This window comes from Colletes gigas, unplaced genomic scaffold (assembly GCF_013123115.1).
Source record: "Colletes gigas isolate AHSC1104 unplaced genomic scaffold, ASM1312311v1 Colletes_gigas_Sc00009, whole genome shotgun sequence".
Taxonomy (NCBI): Eukaryota; Metazoa; Arthropoda; class Insecta; order Hymenoptera; family Colletidae; genus Colletes; species Colletes gigas.
The window spans coordinates 9,121,634-9,138,153 of NW_025106638.1; the positions used below are offsets into that span (position 1 = coordinate 9,121,634).

Below are 16,520 nucleotides of genomic sequence, written 5' to 3' on the forward strand. Positions count from 1 at the left end.
TTCTTAATTGAGATACTATTAGAAAATCAAATTAATATTAAAAAATCAAAATGAAAATCTTTACGAATTTGTTGAATAATGTCTTTTTGATTCTCTCGTTACTTTTGTCCACTATCGTCCAATAACGAAGCTGAAGATCCGAATCAGATTATCAAACTATCTGATTACATTCGTTCCAATCTGTCAATTTAAGATTGAGCAGTGCCGAGCACAGAGTTACTATTGCTAAGTTCAGTTGAAGTTATAACTGCAATTAACGTAAATTAATAATTTTATTTCAACAACAATATAAAGTACATTACTGACTATTAATGAACAATGGGTCCGCCGAAACGTTTCAAAAAAGACAACGGTACGAAATTAAAGCTGGGCAAAATGTAATCTCTACGAAACTAGCTTTTTCCTTTTATAAAAGATTCTGTAACGTCTCCTGTAAATAAATATTGGCAGTTGAACAAAAGGTTATCTGGTATCTGTCTGTTTTTGCAGATAGAGGTAAATGGAAAAAGCGTAAAGAAGATCCTGAAGAGTATAATGACGACGAGTCTTTGGACGATAACGAAGCTGAAGGTATACCGGACGCAGCCAAAAATGATGTCGAAAAGCAAGATGAAACAGCATTAGAAGACGAGTTTGGCGCGAAAGATTATCGTTCGCAAATGATTCTAAAGCCAGATTGCATTTCGAGGCCACTTTGGGTGGTAGGATATTAATCTTAAATACCATCTTTTAACCTTCTCTTTGAAAGATCAATATTAGATTATTACTTAAATAAAGATCATTTGTTTAGGCACCAAATGGACATATTTTTCTAGAGTCTTTCTCGCCTGTTTATAAACATGCCCATGACTTTTTGATCGCTATCTCAGAACCTGTGTGTCGTCCGGAACATATACACGAGGTAAAATTACCTAATTTTAAAATTATGGTTTAGTAAAATTTGCAAAGAACATTAATAATATGTTTTTGCTTCACAGTATAAATTAACCGCTTATTCCTTGTATGCTGCTGTTAGCGTTGGTCTTCAAACGCATGATATTGTAGAATATTTAAAAAGACTCAGTAAGACCAGCATCCCTGATGGAATTATAGAGTTTATAAAATTGTGTACACTGTCGTATGGCAAGGTAAACACGTTAATTACAAATCATAAATATTTGTAAAATGCAGTACCTTAAATAATATCTAAACATTTTATTTTTATCGCAGGTAAAACTAGTGTTAAAACACAACAAATATTTTGTTGAATCTCCCTACCCCGATGTATTACAAAAGTTATTAAAAGATTCAGTAATTCAAGAATGCAGACTGAGAAAGAATGTAGAAGACGAGAAAGAGGAAATAATTACAAATATTCAAAGCAAAACAAAACTTCCGCAGGTAGTAATATATCCGCGCAGCGATTTTTCGACAAAACGCAATATCGATTGATTTCTCTTGCAGTTTGGAGTAAAACCAACGACCACTGTTCCAGCTGTAACCCCCAAAACGACCGAAGTACCAAGTGAACAAGCTCCGCCGGAAACAGTTACCGTTCCTGAAGATATAACCACGTTTTACGATAAAATGGACAAAGAAGACGAAGATGAAGAAGAAGAACAAGAATTAAAAACCGTTAGTTTTGAAGTGAATCAGGTATATAACTTCTGTTTCGATTCGTGAAGTACGTGCATAATCATTCTCGAGTATAACAAAATTTTACCGCAGGAAAAAATAGAAGTCATACAAAAGAGATGTATAGAGCTGGAGCATCCCTTATTAGCAGAATACGATTTCCGTAACGACACCGTAAATCCAGACATAAAGTAAGTATAATTATTCGAATTATCTAAGTATATATTATGTAAGTAAAAAGGAATTTGTGAAAAATAAACGTGTTGAACAATTAGTATAGATTTAAAACCATCGGCTGTATTGAGGCCCTATCAGGAAAAGAGTTTGAGGAAAATGTTTGGAAATGGACGTGCTAGATCCGGCGTTATAGTTTTACCTTGTGGTAAGTTGCGTAACGTCATCATCGTTATCATTGCCAATTAGAGAAATGGATGTATTCGATCGGAAACATCCTAATTTTTCTACTAATAGGTGCCGGTAAAAGTTTAGTCGGAGTAACGGCTTGTTGTACGGTACGAAAACGTGCATTAGTATTGTGTAATTCCGGAGTATCGGTGGAACAATGGAAACAACAATTTAAGATGTGGTCGACCGCAGACGATTCGATGATCTGTCGATTTACAAGCGAAGCCAAAGACAAACCTATGGGATGTGGAATTTTAGTTACCACGTATTCAATGATTACTCATACTCAGAAACGTTCTTGGGAGGCAGAGCAAACTATGCGATGGCTTCAGGAACAAGAATGGGGAATCATGGTCTTAGATGGTAATCTATTTCAATTGGATTGTCATTTAATCGAATCGGTTAACGCGTTCATTTTTAGAGGTGCACACAATTCCTGCAAAAATGTTCAGAAGGGTTTTAACGATCGTTCAATCTCACTGTAAATTGGGTTTGACCGCGACGTTGTTGCGAGAGGACGATAAAATTGCTGATCTGAACTTTTTGATCGGACCTAAATTGTACGAGGCCAACTGGTTGGAATTGCAGAAGAGAGGCTTTATTGCGAGAGTTCAGTGTGCTGAAGTTTGGTGTCCTATGACGCCAGAATTTTACAGAGAATATCTTGGTTGCAAAATGAGTAAAAAGCTGTTACTCTATGTGATGAATCCTAATAAATTTCGATGTTGTCAATACTTAATACGATACCACGAAAGACGCGGTGACAAGACCATCGTTTTCTCCGATAATGTTTTTGCTTTGAAACATTATGCCATTAAAATGAATAAACCGTATATCTACGGTCCAACTAGTCAAGTAAGTATCGATATATTACTAATATATAAATAAATACACTGTCAACTTAAAAATACATGATATCGTTTTAATGTTAATTTCAGAGCGAACGAATACAAATTTTACAAAACTTTAAATTCAATACCAAAGTAAATACGATATTCGTGAGTAAAGTGGCAGATACGTCTTTCGATTTACCGGAAGCCAATGTTTTGATTCAAATATCCTCGCATGGCGGTTCACGGCGACAGGAAGCACAACGATTAGGACGAATTCTAAGAGCTAAAAAAGGTAAAAACCAGTATGCGTTAAGCGGGACATTCTCGTGTCTCGAACGTTGCAATTTTAATATTTTTTCTTACAGGTGCTATCGCGGAAGAGTACAATGCATTCTTCTATACCTTGGTATCGCAAGACACAATGGAAATGAACTACTCGAGGAAACGTCAACGGTTTCTCGTGAACCAAGGCTACGCGTATAAAGTTATTACAAAGCTTGCTGGAATGGACGAGGTATATATTATTTTGGAATTTGACAAACTTGCTGTAAGAACGATTCAAATCCTATTTGCTTAATTTTTGATACAGGAGCCAGACTTGATGTACGCAACTCGAGAGGAGCAGGGTCATTTGTTGCAACAAGTTTTGTCTGCTAGTGATATGGACGCAGACGAAGAAAGAATACCTGGAGAAGGACCGAGACCGGTAACATACATCGTATCGACGGAATATTATTCGAAAGAATGCGTTTTAAATTTTATTTAAACGATTGTTCCAGATTCTACGGAAAGCTGGTAACATGACGTCGATGTCTGGTGCAGATGACGCAGTTTACTACGAGTACAAGAAAGCTCCTGGTTCATCCACAGCGAATAAACATCCTTTGTTTAAAAAGTTCCGAACATAATTACCTTCGATCGTATATGTATATAAATATATTTTACATTTATTATTATTTATGTGATTGATTAAAGAGTAACTTTCGTACGTGTGGATTTTGTATGTTTGATAAAAAAGGATAAATTGGTCGATCGAAATTCTAATTCCATACCGTTCCCTTGGTATTGTCATGGACAAAGTTGTTTTTAGAACATGTTTTCCGAAAGCGACAATCAATAATCACACCGTCTATATCTCAAGCACTTCATGCCTGTTAGTTCTCGGTAAACTTGATACGCTTGCTCGTACGATTTACGTGGCAGTAATGCAATTTACGCAAATGTAAACCCGATGGTCGGTTGACTCAAGTAATGCGATAAAGACATTTCCAATAAATTTGTTGGCTCGAAGCGATAACATTTTGCTTGTACGTATGTATGTACTCGTAATATGGTAGGTATTATAGTAATCGTAGGTAGCTTTTCGTAGACGATACGAATAAATATTTACGTTAAAAATATTAGTTGAAAAATATGTACCGAAGAATAAATAAACAAATAAGAAATAATGTTAACCCGTTAATTTATTTGACGCGTCGATTGAACGGCAACATGAAACGATTGGTTCGATCAATATTTAATTCTAATTTCGTAAGTCGAGCAAGTGTAAACGACGGTGAACAGATAACAATTTGAGATAATGAAAAGCCCAGTATCTTGTTGGACAAAGACACGCCTTTCCGGCTGATTAAGAGTATCGAACCCGCGGCACGGCGCGAATACATCCCCATTTTTCATAAAAGTAACGGGTTACGCGCGCGAGGTGTCAGTTGGCTGTGGCAGCCGATGACGCGTTCGCTCTGAATCTAGGTGTAAATTGGCCGTACGAGCTGCCGGTTGTCACATGCAGCCAGTTGTCCCGTTGACGGATAGCGGTGCGTCGTAGTGTGTGTATCCGAGGCATGTTCGGTTGTTCGTACGCTGTTTATTCGACCCTCACCTCACAATTGTCTTTATCCGCGAGCGTCGCGTTCGTTCGTTCATTCGACGAAAGTTCAACCTTCGAATATGACATGCATCGGCACGCGACGCCAGTGCCGTAGCCACGGGCGAACCAGAACGAGACAAGTCCGCGAAGGCGCATCGTCGTCGTGAAAGAGAAACGGTCGGTCGAAGTTGTCCGTGAACGCGGCACATAACCGTGCAGTAACATCGGCGGCAGAACGTGTTCGTGACCTGGTGTCCGGGCATCGAACGCGAAAGACCCGCGAATGCGTCACGAGCGACGGACCCGAGAGGAAATATCCATCCCGGGGAAGAGAAGAAGACGACGGTGTACGTCGGGCATTGTTCGAGAACCGCCGAGGGAAGAACGACAGCAAGTAAACGAGGTTCGGCGCGTCGTCGAGAGGGGTAAAGTTCAATGCATCGGTGAAAATTGGGGAGCATTGTTCGGTGGCTGCGTCGCGTCAAAGAGGGTGCTTCGGTTGTGTATATGTCAGTGATCGGTGAATGCAAGCGATCCTTGTCCGTTACGGATAAAAGTGAAAGAAGTCGTGCAAGAGGGAAAGAGAGAGAGAGAGGACGTGGATAGATTGGTCGTCGTCGGCAGCGTGCCGGCGTTTCGAACGGCAGTAAGGTCGTGGACGGCCACCCTCCTTAAACGCGAGGGAAGCTAGCGCGTGAATGTGTTGGAAGCGGTGGCCGCGTATCCGTCGTCGTCGTCGTCGTCGTTGCTGCTGCTGCGATCGCCGTGAAAACGGTGCCGCACCGTGGAAGTCGTCGAAAACGCTACACCGATGGCCCTACGCGTCACGATACAACGGCGCGTATCGTGATCGCGGCACGACGGGAACGTCGAGGATGCCGCGGACATCGTTCTCTCCGCGCGGATGGATGGCGGGCTTCGTGATCGTCGTTCGGATCGATAGACAGGAAAAAAGGATCGAATAATAATCGCGACGACACGGCGCGGCGAGGTGAGAGGCGAGCAGAGAAGCCAGCCCCCCACCGCCCGGGAGGTTAGACCTCCGAGAGATACGAGGATCCTTGTTCGAAGATGAACTCCATGATATATACCCTCTACGGATTCGCGATATTTTTCATGGTATTCTGGTCAGCGATGTGGATCCTTCATGTGCTGGCATTGATAACCGGTCGCTGGAAGTTGCACCGTAAAGTAAACCAAGTACCAACCTACGAGACGCCGTTGCCCGGCGTGTCAATCATAAAGCCCTTGATGGGCGTAGATCCAAATCTGTTCAGCAATTTGGAGACGTTCTTCACCATGGAGTATCCTTGTTACGAACTGTTATTCTGCGTCGAAGACGACTCGGATCCTGTGTTGATGCTAGTGCGTAAACTGATCGAAAGGTATCCGCAAGTGGACTCGAGCCTGTTTATCGGCGGCCGTAACGTCGGCGTGAATCCGAAAATCAACAATATGCAGCCGGCGTACGAGGCGGCGAAACACGAGTTCGTGTTGATCAGTGACAGTGGTATCAAGATGAAGAAGGACACGCTGTTGGATATGGTCAATTACATGACGGACAATGTCGCGTTGGTGCATCAGATGCCGTTCACCTGCGACCGCGAAGGTTTCGCCGCCGTATACGAGAAAATATTCTTCGGCACGGTGCAGTCGCGGATATACCTCGCCGCCGATATACTACGAATAAACTGTCACACGGGGATGTCGGCGTTACTGAGGAAGGCGCCCCTCGACGAGGTCGGCGGATTGAAAACGTTCGGTGTGTATCTGGCGGAGGACTTTTTCTACGCGAAGGCGTTGGCCGACCGCGGCTGGCGCGTCACGGTGTCCTCGCAACCGGCATTGCAGAACAGTGGCCACTGTGAGCTGCATTCCTTCCACGCGAGGTTACGAAGGTGGGCGAAGCTCAGGGTGGCCATGCTGCCCACCATTATTGTTTTCGAACCGTTGACAGAGTGTTTAGTGTTGGGTGCCTGTGCTTCCTGGGCAGCGAGCGTACTATTCGAGTGGGACTCGCTTGTTTTTTATTTGGTACATATACTGTTGTGGTTCATGCTCGACTGGACGTTATTGTGCATCGTGCAAAACGGCCCGTTGCCGTTCAACAAATTAGAGTTCGTTTGTGGATGGTTGCTCAGCGAGATCACCAGGCCCTATCTTTTCCTCCAGGCGGTTCTAGATCCTCTGATACAGTGGCGATCGCGCGTTTATAAGCTCAGGTGGGGCGGCGTTGCGGAAGAGGTTAAGGCGAAAGTCAAATACTAAAGAGGACGACAAGATACACGTTCTCTTTTTTTCTTTTCTTCGTCTTGCTTTACTTTCATTCTCTTAGTTCAATTAACACATTGTGGACCATGCTTAAAATACTACAAAATATTGCTTGCGAATAGATGTTTAAGAGAAGCGTCGCGATCGACACCGGGAACGAAACTTCTTCTCATTGTCGGCATCTTCGATTTCTTAGTCCTATGGGAAGGGGGGAGGGGAGGGGAGGGGTACACTTGTCACTTTTGCTACTCGTCTTTTACTTAACGATGGAATTTCGGTGACGTCTGAAAGAATAAATACGTCAATTAATGTAGGCGGTCCACAATGCGTTAAAGTAAGGCCAATGTGACCAGATACATAGAAAACAAATTCCAGCGTGGGATAGCACGAATTGAAAACGTACCTCCTTTCCTCGTACGGAATCGTCCGTAACATTTTGTTTGTTTCTTTTTTTTTTTAACGAACTCATTCTACGAACATAAGGATGTTTCGCGAAGCTTAATAAAACATATTGTGACGTTAAATAAGATTGTTACTATTATAAAAGAAACGAAAAAAAATATTTATTTAATATTTATTAAATATAAACAAATGAAAAAGATAATAATAAAAACAATACAGTTGTCCCTCAAAGTACGCGGGGGTCCGGGACGTTGACGTATCGTGTAACTGAAAATCCGCATAATTATTTTAATTTTAATGTATCTATCATCGAAGGATTTATATCGTAAAAAAAAAATTGTAAAAAGTTGTCATTCACTGCGGCGGAAAGACCGCGACTTTGAAAACCGCGTACTTCGAGGGACAACTGTAATTGAAATTTATCTTGAAAATTTATCAGAATGGGGCGTATCATGCCACGTTCGGGACGTCTGGTCACGTTTGTTAATACGAACATTTTACCATATGCGCGGAACAGCGTATGGTATTTCTTTCTTTCCGTAATGTCCGATACATTATTCTATTACGCATACGCTACTTACTATATTTGCATTACGTTTGATCGACAAAAAATAAATACACGCCGTATACGCACGTCATAGACACCTGATAAAAGGATGTTGCGTGCGCGCATACAGCACGCGCACGCGTCTTACGTAAATACCATAACCGTCAGATATATACCCTCAGATACGCACGTATGGACACGATTTTCAATTATTTTACATATTTATCCACTGGTTGAAACGATTCCTAAAATAACTGTCTCAAATTATTATACATACATTGGTTCTGAATTAAAACAGTTATACAGTAACAGTAGCTGTTACAGATATATCTGTTCCGAAGAACCGTAATTGAAACCGAAATAAGCTAAAACCGATATAACTATAGCAGTTATAACATTTTTCCAATGTTCATAACTGTTTCGAGAACTAAAACCGATATTATATTTGCAACCTCGATATTTATTTCTGCTCCCTGATAGTAAGATCATTTTATCAGATTGATAACTATACAGTTCCGTATCATCGCACATAGATGAGATATTTAGATGAACTTGTTTTGGGTGGAACATCCAGTTCTTGCCATCTACTTTCTTCGTTTACTTCATACTTCTATTTACATTCCAAGAGGGTGGCCACGGATATATGTCATTATGTTTTGTTTTTACCGTCGTCACGTCCGATTCCTCGAAATCTTGTATCGGTATTCTGTCGTCTTCTGTCGCTCGTGAGATACGTTCCCGTCCATAAATCATCGGACGTTTAACGAACGTGAGATAAAAACGAACTAACACCGTGAAGCGATCTAAATTATAAAACGAAACCAACACTTATTTATTTATTGCTTTCAAAAGCAAATGCAACTCATATTTTATGTCATGGATTTCACCAAAATGTCGGCGGATAATTTAAAATTTTAATTACACTTCATACATAATACGGTTCCGTTCCGATCGTTCACAAAACCGTATGTCAAAAACGGCCGAACCGATAATTTTATCGTGTACACGCACATATAAAATGCCCGTGGTATGTATAATATTACGCAAGACGGCAAAACAATTGATTCAACAAACGACCGATTTGCCTTAGCGTGAATATAAAAGCTTGTGCACACCACGGTGAATCGATTAATTCATACGTTCGCGTTCGAGAGCTGAACGTGCCACGGAAATGCAAACATAACTGGGAATCGGTCAAAAAGTCGTATCGTGCGAATGTGTATCGTCGCACTTGTGCAATTTTACTTAATCTGTGACAGATGGATTACGTTAACCGATAACAAGGAATAATCGATATATCCGACCCTTCTTCGATGCATAGGAACTAGACGGACTTTTAAGTCCCTTATCGCAATACAAGCAACGCGAAATAATCGATGTGTTTTAATAAAACCATTCCCGCGAGAAAACACAACAACGGAGAAAGTTATCGCGATCGACTTAACGCCTTGTTGACGTAGTGTCGCATGAGTTTAGAATATTTGCATCTTTGTTATTTTTATCGTTGCAATAGATAGAAAAAGATTATTAGAATTCAAATGGTAGACGACGATAAGCTTGCCAGCAAAACGTAACGTTTGTCTCGTACGAACGTTTCTTCGCCGCGTCACAATCGCGCAACAGTCGAAAGGGTTTTATGATGTCCTCTAGCGTCGAACCTTCTCACTTTTTGTGTCTCACGGCGATAGAAACTGAATAGCTGTATTCTTAGTCGTTCAGACATTTCCCTTGGTGTTATTATGTCGTTGGTTTCTCCAGATAACCGAAATCTAATCACCCAGTAATCTGTAATCAAAGCGATAAATTAAAAAATTTCTGCAACTCTCTTTTGAACTCTCGTGTAAATATTATTCAAATTACGTTGTGTTTGGTCTCATTTTAATTAGGAAAGTGCCAGGAATATATTACAAAAATTTGTACGCAAAGGAAACAAAGAATACAAAGATTTTGCATTTTCCTTAGTATTTCACGTATATTCATGACCGGATCGTATTATGCTACTCGGTGTCCGACAACGTGCCTAATTTCAAGGCTGATTCCCCTAGTGGCGGGGATAAAATTTTCACGTATAATGTGATTAGCTTTTGCACATTTATTATAGTAGTTTAAGAGGGTATGGCGTTTATTAATACGTTAACTATTGCTGGAGTATGTGATACTTATTCGACGGCGGCTTCCATTAGATTCTCTTCCTCGCGCCAGCTGCGAACGAACTTCTCGTCGTTGTTACGTCGTGGAGGAATGGGAACTGGAACTCCTGTAGTTGATCAGGCTTCAAGATCGGTTTCGTTTTCTACATATATATGTATATGTGAGTTCTTTGACTGACTAATAGGTATTAAAATATCAGAGTGCGAAGTGCTACAAAACTGGAGGTGTACTGCGTGTTTTTGGACACGTTGGCCCGTCTTTACTCAGAGGGCAAGGTGACGAGACCATCTGCAGGATATCTCCGGGATTGAATTTTATATCTACGAACGGGGTGATCATCGTAACATCCTCGCGGCAAGTTCACAGGGCCTTACAATATAAACATCGAGACATGTTGACAATTCGGCCATTCTGACCGTTGATCGCCTCGATTAATCCATTGTATGCAAACACACGCAGTATTGCACGCAAATTAACGGTCAAAATGGCTGCGTCGAGCGTCAGTCCGATCGGCATTCGTCGCGACTCTTATTTCTGATACATGGAATTTAGGTTTTCCAATTTTAAATTTGGATTTCTTTGTAGTACTTGGTTTGGTGGACAACGAAGGCTATCGAATGTCGATAGGAGGCGTAAACATTTCAGAAATCAATGGTTGAGTTAATACTGGAGGAGTACCATACCAATTGATTCTAATTAGGATTGGTATTCTTCGATCTTGCTCCCTTCTTTTCTGATACAGTCTCAACAGTCTCGATAGTGTCCAAGCGAGAACTTGGGAGAACAAACTGAGTATTTTTAAATCTTGTCACCTTTTCGAAGAAGTAAGGGACAAATAATGTCTGTGATCACCGTTGGCTTCCCATCCAATTCTTTCTTACGGGATACATCTTTCACAATTTGTTGTAAGTTAACTATTATTTAATGTAACGACCTATCGAATAATCCTCTCCCTTGGTCGGATCATTGTCTTCTTACTCGAGTATGTGGAAAAATGTTTTCTAAATTTTTGAATTTGTCAAACTTCTAATGCTTTGAGGCGCTCTCACTTTGCCAGTCAGCCGTTATTGGCCGCCACCACGTGTATGTGATTTTACTGTTTCAGTCACGTGATTGAAAATATTTAATTTTGAATACATTTTCTATCGCAAACAAATTTTAAATTTCAACTTATTGTGTTCGTTCAGATTCGACCTTTATCTCGTATGCCTATCATGCTCAGTGTCATAATAATAGTCTTAACTTCCTCGTGTGCTTCACTACCAGTTGAGCTATGTGAATTAATAAAATTGATGTTTCCATGGTTGCTTAAAGATAACATTATGTAGAGCTAATATTTGAACATTCGTAAAATATTAATTTTAAAAATATCAGGTCAAAAATAGTTTAGGAAACTTTCATTAGGTTGAAATTGTCGTGAAAATTGCCGTGCGATCAAATTTATTTCTTTTTTAAAAGAGTTACAAAACAATTTAATTTAAAATGTATTTTCAGACCATTCTCTTTGTCTTTCTACGTAATTCGTGCTTTTGATGGTCGCTTTGAAGTTCGATCCGACAATCCTTGCTCTCAGCGTACCTCCAGCTTTTTTGTGCTCTTGCCAAAGGTCATGGTAGCAAGTTGCTACTGCATAGTGATCTTGGCCACTTGTACTTACAATTGTGCCGGTGATTATAAAAGTGTTTCAGGTCATATTTTCTTCGTTTCAAGGTATTTACACTTTTGCGTTTGGATCGATTGAAAAATATTTTCTCATTGTAACGTATAATCTTTCATTAAATATTTGTTCATGTAGGAAAAAACTTATCCATGATCGTGAAATCTTACGAAAATCTGATATGGAAAAATGTTTTTTTAGAACCTCGAATAACAGATTACAGTGAAAACTCGATAAATGTCCTCAAGAGCTGTTCCATAAATGATACATTTTTATCCCCACCACTAGGGGGATCCCCCTTGAACCAGTGAGGCGAAGTGTAACCGGAGACGTAGCGGCTTTCTTTAAAAATCTTTATTGCCTTCGTCACCTTAGTTTAAATGTCCCTGTCAGTGTGACCACACTACTGTACAAGAAGAAAGTTTTTTATTTTTTACTTTTTTTTAATAAAAATTTTACTATCATGTGGGGAAGATTTTTCTAATTAAAATGAGACTAAATACGATATAAATCGGCCAATATTTGTTACCATAATATTGAATTAAATATTGTGTACTCGTATCTTCGCAAGGTCAGTGGATTGGTACATTTATCGAACAGTGGTAGCTAACGAAACCCCCTATTTCATAAGTGTTGCAGTTTTTGATCACTTACGAAACGGTGGAACTGTTCCGTTTGAAAATAGCTACTTACCTCCCGTTCGATAAATGTAGCCAGCACCTCGATGCGTCGTTCTTTGATATTTCCGAACATAGAAAAGGACAGCACAAGAAGGATAAATAAAGAGAGAAAGACTCGCAAGTACAATATTTAATTCAATATTATGCTACCAAATATTGACCGATTTATATCGTGTTTAGCCTCATTTTAATCAGAGAAATCTCCCCAACATGATAGTGAAATTTTTATTAACAAAAAGTAAAAAATAAAAAACTTTCTTCTGTGCAGTAGTGTGGTCACACTGACGCGGATATTTAAACTGGGGCGATAAATCCGAGTTTCAGTCCCTCTTTCTTCTTTAGCTACTGACTCTTTCTACGTTCGAAGCGTCGGCAAACTACAATCAAATTCGAAAGACGATTCTCCTATTCCGTAAGTGTTGCTGACCGGACCCGGAGTAGCGACATTTATCGAGTTTTCACTGTACATTCAAAATTGATGATATATCTTGTGGTAATATATTTTTAAAGACGGCATTAAAAATAAATTATAAATTATCTGATGTCACAATTGAAAAATAATTATGCGCTTCTGTCGCAAATGACACATTTATCGAGAAACAAATGACGCGGACCGCTTAATCTGCGGTTCACGGACCCTAGGCGGCCAAAGATAGATTTTTATAGGAACTTATTAAATATATTTATTTTTATTACGTTTAAAAATATTAATATAAAAATTTCAGTGCTTTAAAATTGTAGTACATTCGTCTGTACAGATATTGTAGAGCCTTAGTATAGATTTCTTTTGTTTTAAGAATATCTTCCAATATGGACTGTGCCCATACTTTTCTATGATTATTTTTTCGGTGCTTTTAGTCATGCGATTGCCACACTGCGAGGACCGACCGGCACGTGGATGAACACGAGGACCGACGACGAGATCTTAACTTGAACTTCGAATCCATTTGGTCGTTCTCGCTTCTCCTCTTTCCAAGAAATTTCGCTTAACTGGCGAACGAACCGTGAAAAATTCATGCCCTTTTATATTACATTCGTAACGCGATAAAATATTGTAGTTGCAAAAGACTGTTTATATTTCTGTTGTCTATGACAAATAAGTTAACGTAGGAAAAATTTTCTAAAATAAAATGGTTCACTAACTTTTGTCCACAACTGCGATTCACGACTCGAAATTAGGACACGTGCTTTATCGGCTATTTCCATCTCTCTCTTACTCTGTCTTGTTTGCGTTACGTGTTCATGATCGTTGCATGATCTTTTTTTTACTAACACGGTGCTTGACAGTTTTTTTTTTCGTTTGTTCAGAAAAGATATCTATTAACGCTTATTGAATGTGTACTCTGTTTTTATCGTGATAAATTTTATCTAACGGAAGTGACGTTATCGTGGATATCAATTTCTTAATTGTTTTCAGTGACTGATACATGCGGGAATATATCGAAAAATAACACGCTGATTAAATTGTTCAAACTATCTTGTTCCTCATTTAAGAGAGTCTATAACAGCGTTTTTGTTACCCGATCAAAGCAATAACGTAATTGAAAATGTTTTGTGACAAAAAGACGTACTTTCGGCGTCTCAGATTTAACAAATTAACAATAACAACGACGAACAAATGTTGATAATCGTTGAAGCGACGACACTTTAAAGTAGTGTTTTTCAAAGTTTAAGGGGGGAGATACAATTTTAAACATAGAATGATGTGGATAACTTGAACACTTCTTTTTATTACTACATTGGTCGTCAAGATTTGATAACTATTAGGGTATATTTTTTGTCGTTTTGTACAATATAGCACCATCTGTGAAGTTTGGAAACCATTACTTTAAAATATACTAGCGAAATTCGATAGAAGGGAAACGTTTTAATAAATAGGTTGCAGATGTCGTGTCGGTTGTGAGCCATTGAAATACGTTTATTTTGTGTGCGTGCAAAGTTACGTGAAGATCGATTTGGGGAGACCAAGCTCGGAGAGACTAGTTTCGACAAATATGGCGTTGAAGTTTGACAAGTGACGGTTTCATCTGCGCAAGCAATTGTATATATTGTAATAAAGTTCTATACTAAAATTCAATGATTATCTCAATCGTGTCACATCCATCATTGACCTTTACGTTGACAACGGAACGGTTTTATGTTTGTTTGGAACATGGGGTATTCTTTCCAAACAGTGAATACGATCATTCATAAAAGAAATAAATTCGATACGAAACCGAGACTTATGAGGTGGTCTGTGACGCCAAACTTGATTTCACGAATGCTTTCATGTTTGTAGTCACATTCCTTGGCATGTGTCGCCACAATCTCGATTTGTGTCGTCTGTTTTTTGTTTTCCCTGACGCGAGACGAACGAGAACGAATAATTGTCTTGTAACTGCCATTATTTGCGCCGTATTTTTGCACAATCTTTGCCCATATTTTTAACGAACTCCTTTTGTATTCCAAATTGTATTGTTTTAAACGATTGCGTCACGCTGTGTGATTGTGATCCGTGCAACGGAACAATTATGCGAGAATTTGCATTATGGGTATTCCTGCATTCCTCTTCTTGCGCGTATTCATGAATTAGTCATGTTATCATCGGATAACAAAAGAAACGATCGGAAAATAACCGTCACACAAAAAAGAACATGTCGGCCAACTTTCTATTTTATCGCCGTTATTCGTCATTAGCAACAAATTGATATTGTAATATTTATACAGGGCGATCACGATGTTCGTGTACATCTGACCCTCTAAAATTGATACTAAATTTCAATTAATAGAAATACATTTTGTTACAAGAAGATTTATTCTAAGAAAGTATTATAAGGGAATAGCTACAGATGTACACGTGTACTTAATTAGTTCGACGACTGCCTCGCAAAATCTATTATTCGCGAATCTTCAGCAATCCGCGGTGTCGTTCTCGCATGACGTCACGCGCGTTGTCGTTGCCCGCGAAAATCGGTATCAGTTCGGCCTTTCCTGACAATTTGATAGCGTCCGCGCTATCATCATCAGCGCTTGTCTCCAAGCTTACTCTGCTCGCTTTTATCTGCAAACTTTCTAAGCTAGGATTTTTAGAGTCGACATTCTCTGTCTTCTCCTCCACCTCTTTCTTCGCGAAACTCTCCTTCGTTCGTTTCTCTCTCTTGTCCTTTCTTTCTTTTCCGCCCACCTTCATCACACGTTCGGTTGGAGCTAACTTCGCCCCTTTTCCCTTAGGACCTTTTTCAGTACGTCCACTTTCAGTAGCACTCTTCTCAGGTCTAGGCCTTCGATTGAAAGTCACACCTCCAAAATCAAACGTTTCGTTCATGTCATCGAATGTTAATACATTACAAATACGCACTGGTATGTCACCTTTTTGGGCGTTCACTACATTCATTTTTAGCGACATCTCTGGTTTGCGCATCGCAAAGTCAGTAAGTCGGCCTTGAAAGAAGTCTTCAACGTTTACCTTAATCCTGGTTACAGGTAAAATCGCCATCTTGCCGTTACCAACAAATTTAAACCCACGCGAAAGATCATCATCTATCGTTTCATCCTTAGTGTTAATGTTGTATAAATACTTTTCATCGTGTCCTTGAACACTGAAAAAGTTCGCACGAACCACCTTGCAATCCTTTTCGCGCCAACCGTCGATAAAAACATCTTGTCTGACTGCGTCATCTTGCGATAACTACTTCACGTAGCTTAGGTTTTTTTTGTGTATCGTCAGGTGCTATTTTAGGCAGATTGTCTTCCAATTCCTTAATTATCAGCTCGCTTGGTCGACTGACGATTTCCACATGCGGTTGCTCAGTAAATGGGTGACCAACAATAAGTGAAATTATTTGGCAGTCAGGTGGTACGATATGTATCGTTACTTTAGCTTCTACATTATCTATACGAAGATTACCCGTCATTTTTCCGACCGGGATAACAATACCGTTCCCATAGTCTATCAATTGTTCAAAGTTTCCTTCTAAGTACGTAAACCCTGCCTCGTCAGCAACGTCCCTACGCAAGGTGACAGAAGAGCTGCCAAGATCTATATAGGATTTTATATACTTTCCATTGATGAATGCATTCTTAAAATATTTTTCGTGGCCTCGTCCCGTTTGTG

At 39.6% G+C, this 16,520-nt stretch overlaps 2 protein-coding genes across 4 annotated transcripts; both read left to right on the top strand.

The window, feature by feature from the left end:
• Positions 1 to 187: 187 nt before the first annotated feature.
• On the top strand, positions 188 to 4,210 carry LOC122397175 (general transcription and DNA repair factor IIH helicase subunit XPB). Of its 3 annotated transcripts, none has more exons than XM_043396136.1 (14): positions 188 to 352; positions 490 to 701; positions 791 to 901; positions 978 to 1,127; positions 1,210 to 1,380; positions 1,444 to 1,635; positions 1,708 to 1,805; positions 1,890 to 1,996; positions 2,086 to 2,382; positions 2,441 to 2,874; positions 2,958 to 3,144; positions 3,218 to 3,366; positions 3,442 to 3,558; positions 3,632 to 4,210. In XM_043396136.1, exons 1-14 carry the CDS (start codon positions 319 to 321, stop codon positions 3,758 to 3,760), a joined length of 2,388 nt encoding a protein of 795 aa, XP_043252071.1. In that variant the 5' UTR covers positions 188 to 318; the 3' UTR covers positions 3,761 to 4,210. The 3 variants fall into 3 exon arrangements, with proteins under 3 accessions (XP_043252071.1, XP_043252072.1, XP_043252073.1); XM_043396137.1 differs by having other exon boundaries at positions 496 to 701; XM_043396138.1 differs by having other exon boundaries at positions 262 to 377.
• Positions 4,211 to 4,686: 476 nt separating this feature from the next.
• Positions 4,687 to 7,671, top strand: LOC122397439 (ceramide glucosyltransferase). The gene has a single exon (XM_043396591.1). The coding sequence runs from the start codon at positions 5,791 to 5,793 to the stop codon at positions 6,985 to 6,987; it is 1,197 nt and encodes a 398-aa protein (XP_043252526.1). The 5' UTR covers positions 4,687 to 5,790; the 3' UTR covers positions 6,988 to 7,671.
• The last annotated feature ends 8,849 nt before the right edge of the window (positions 7,672 to 16,520 follow it).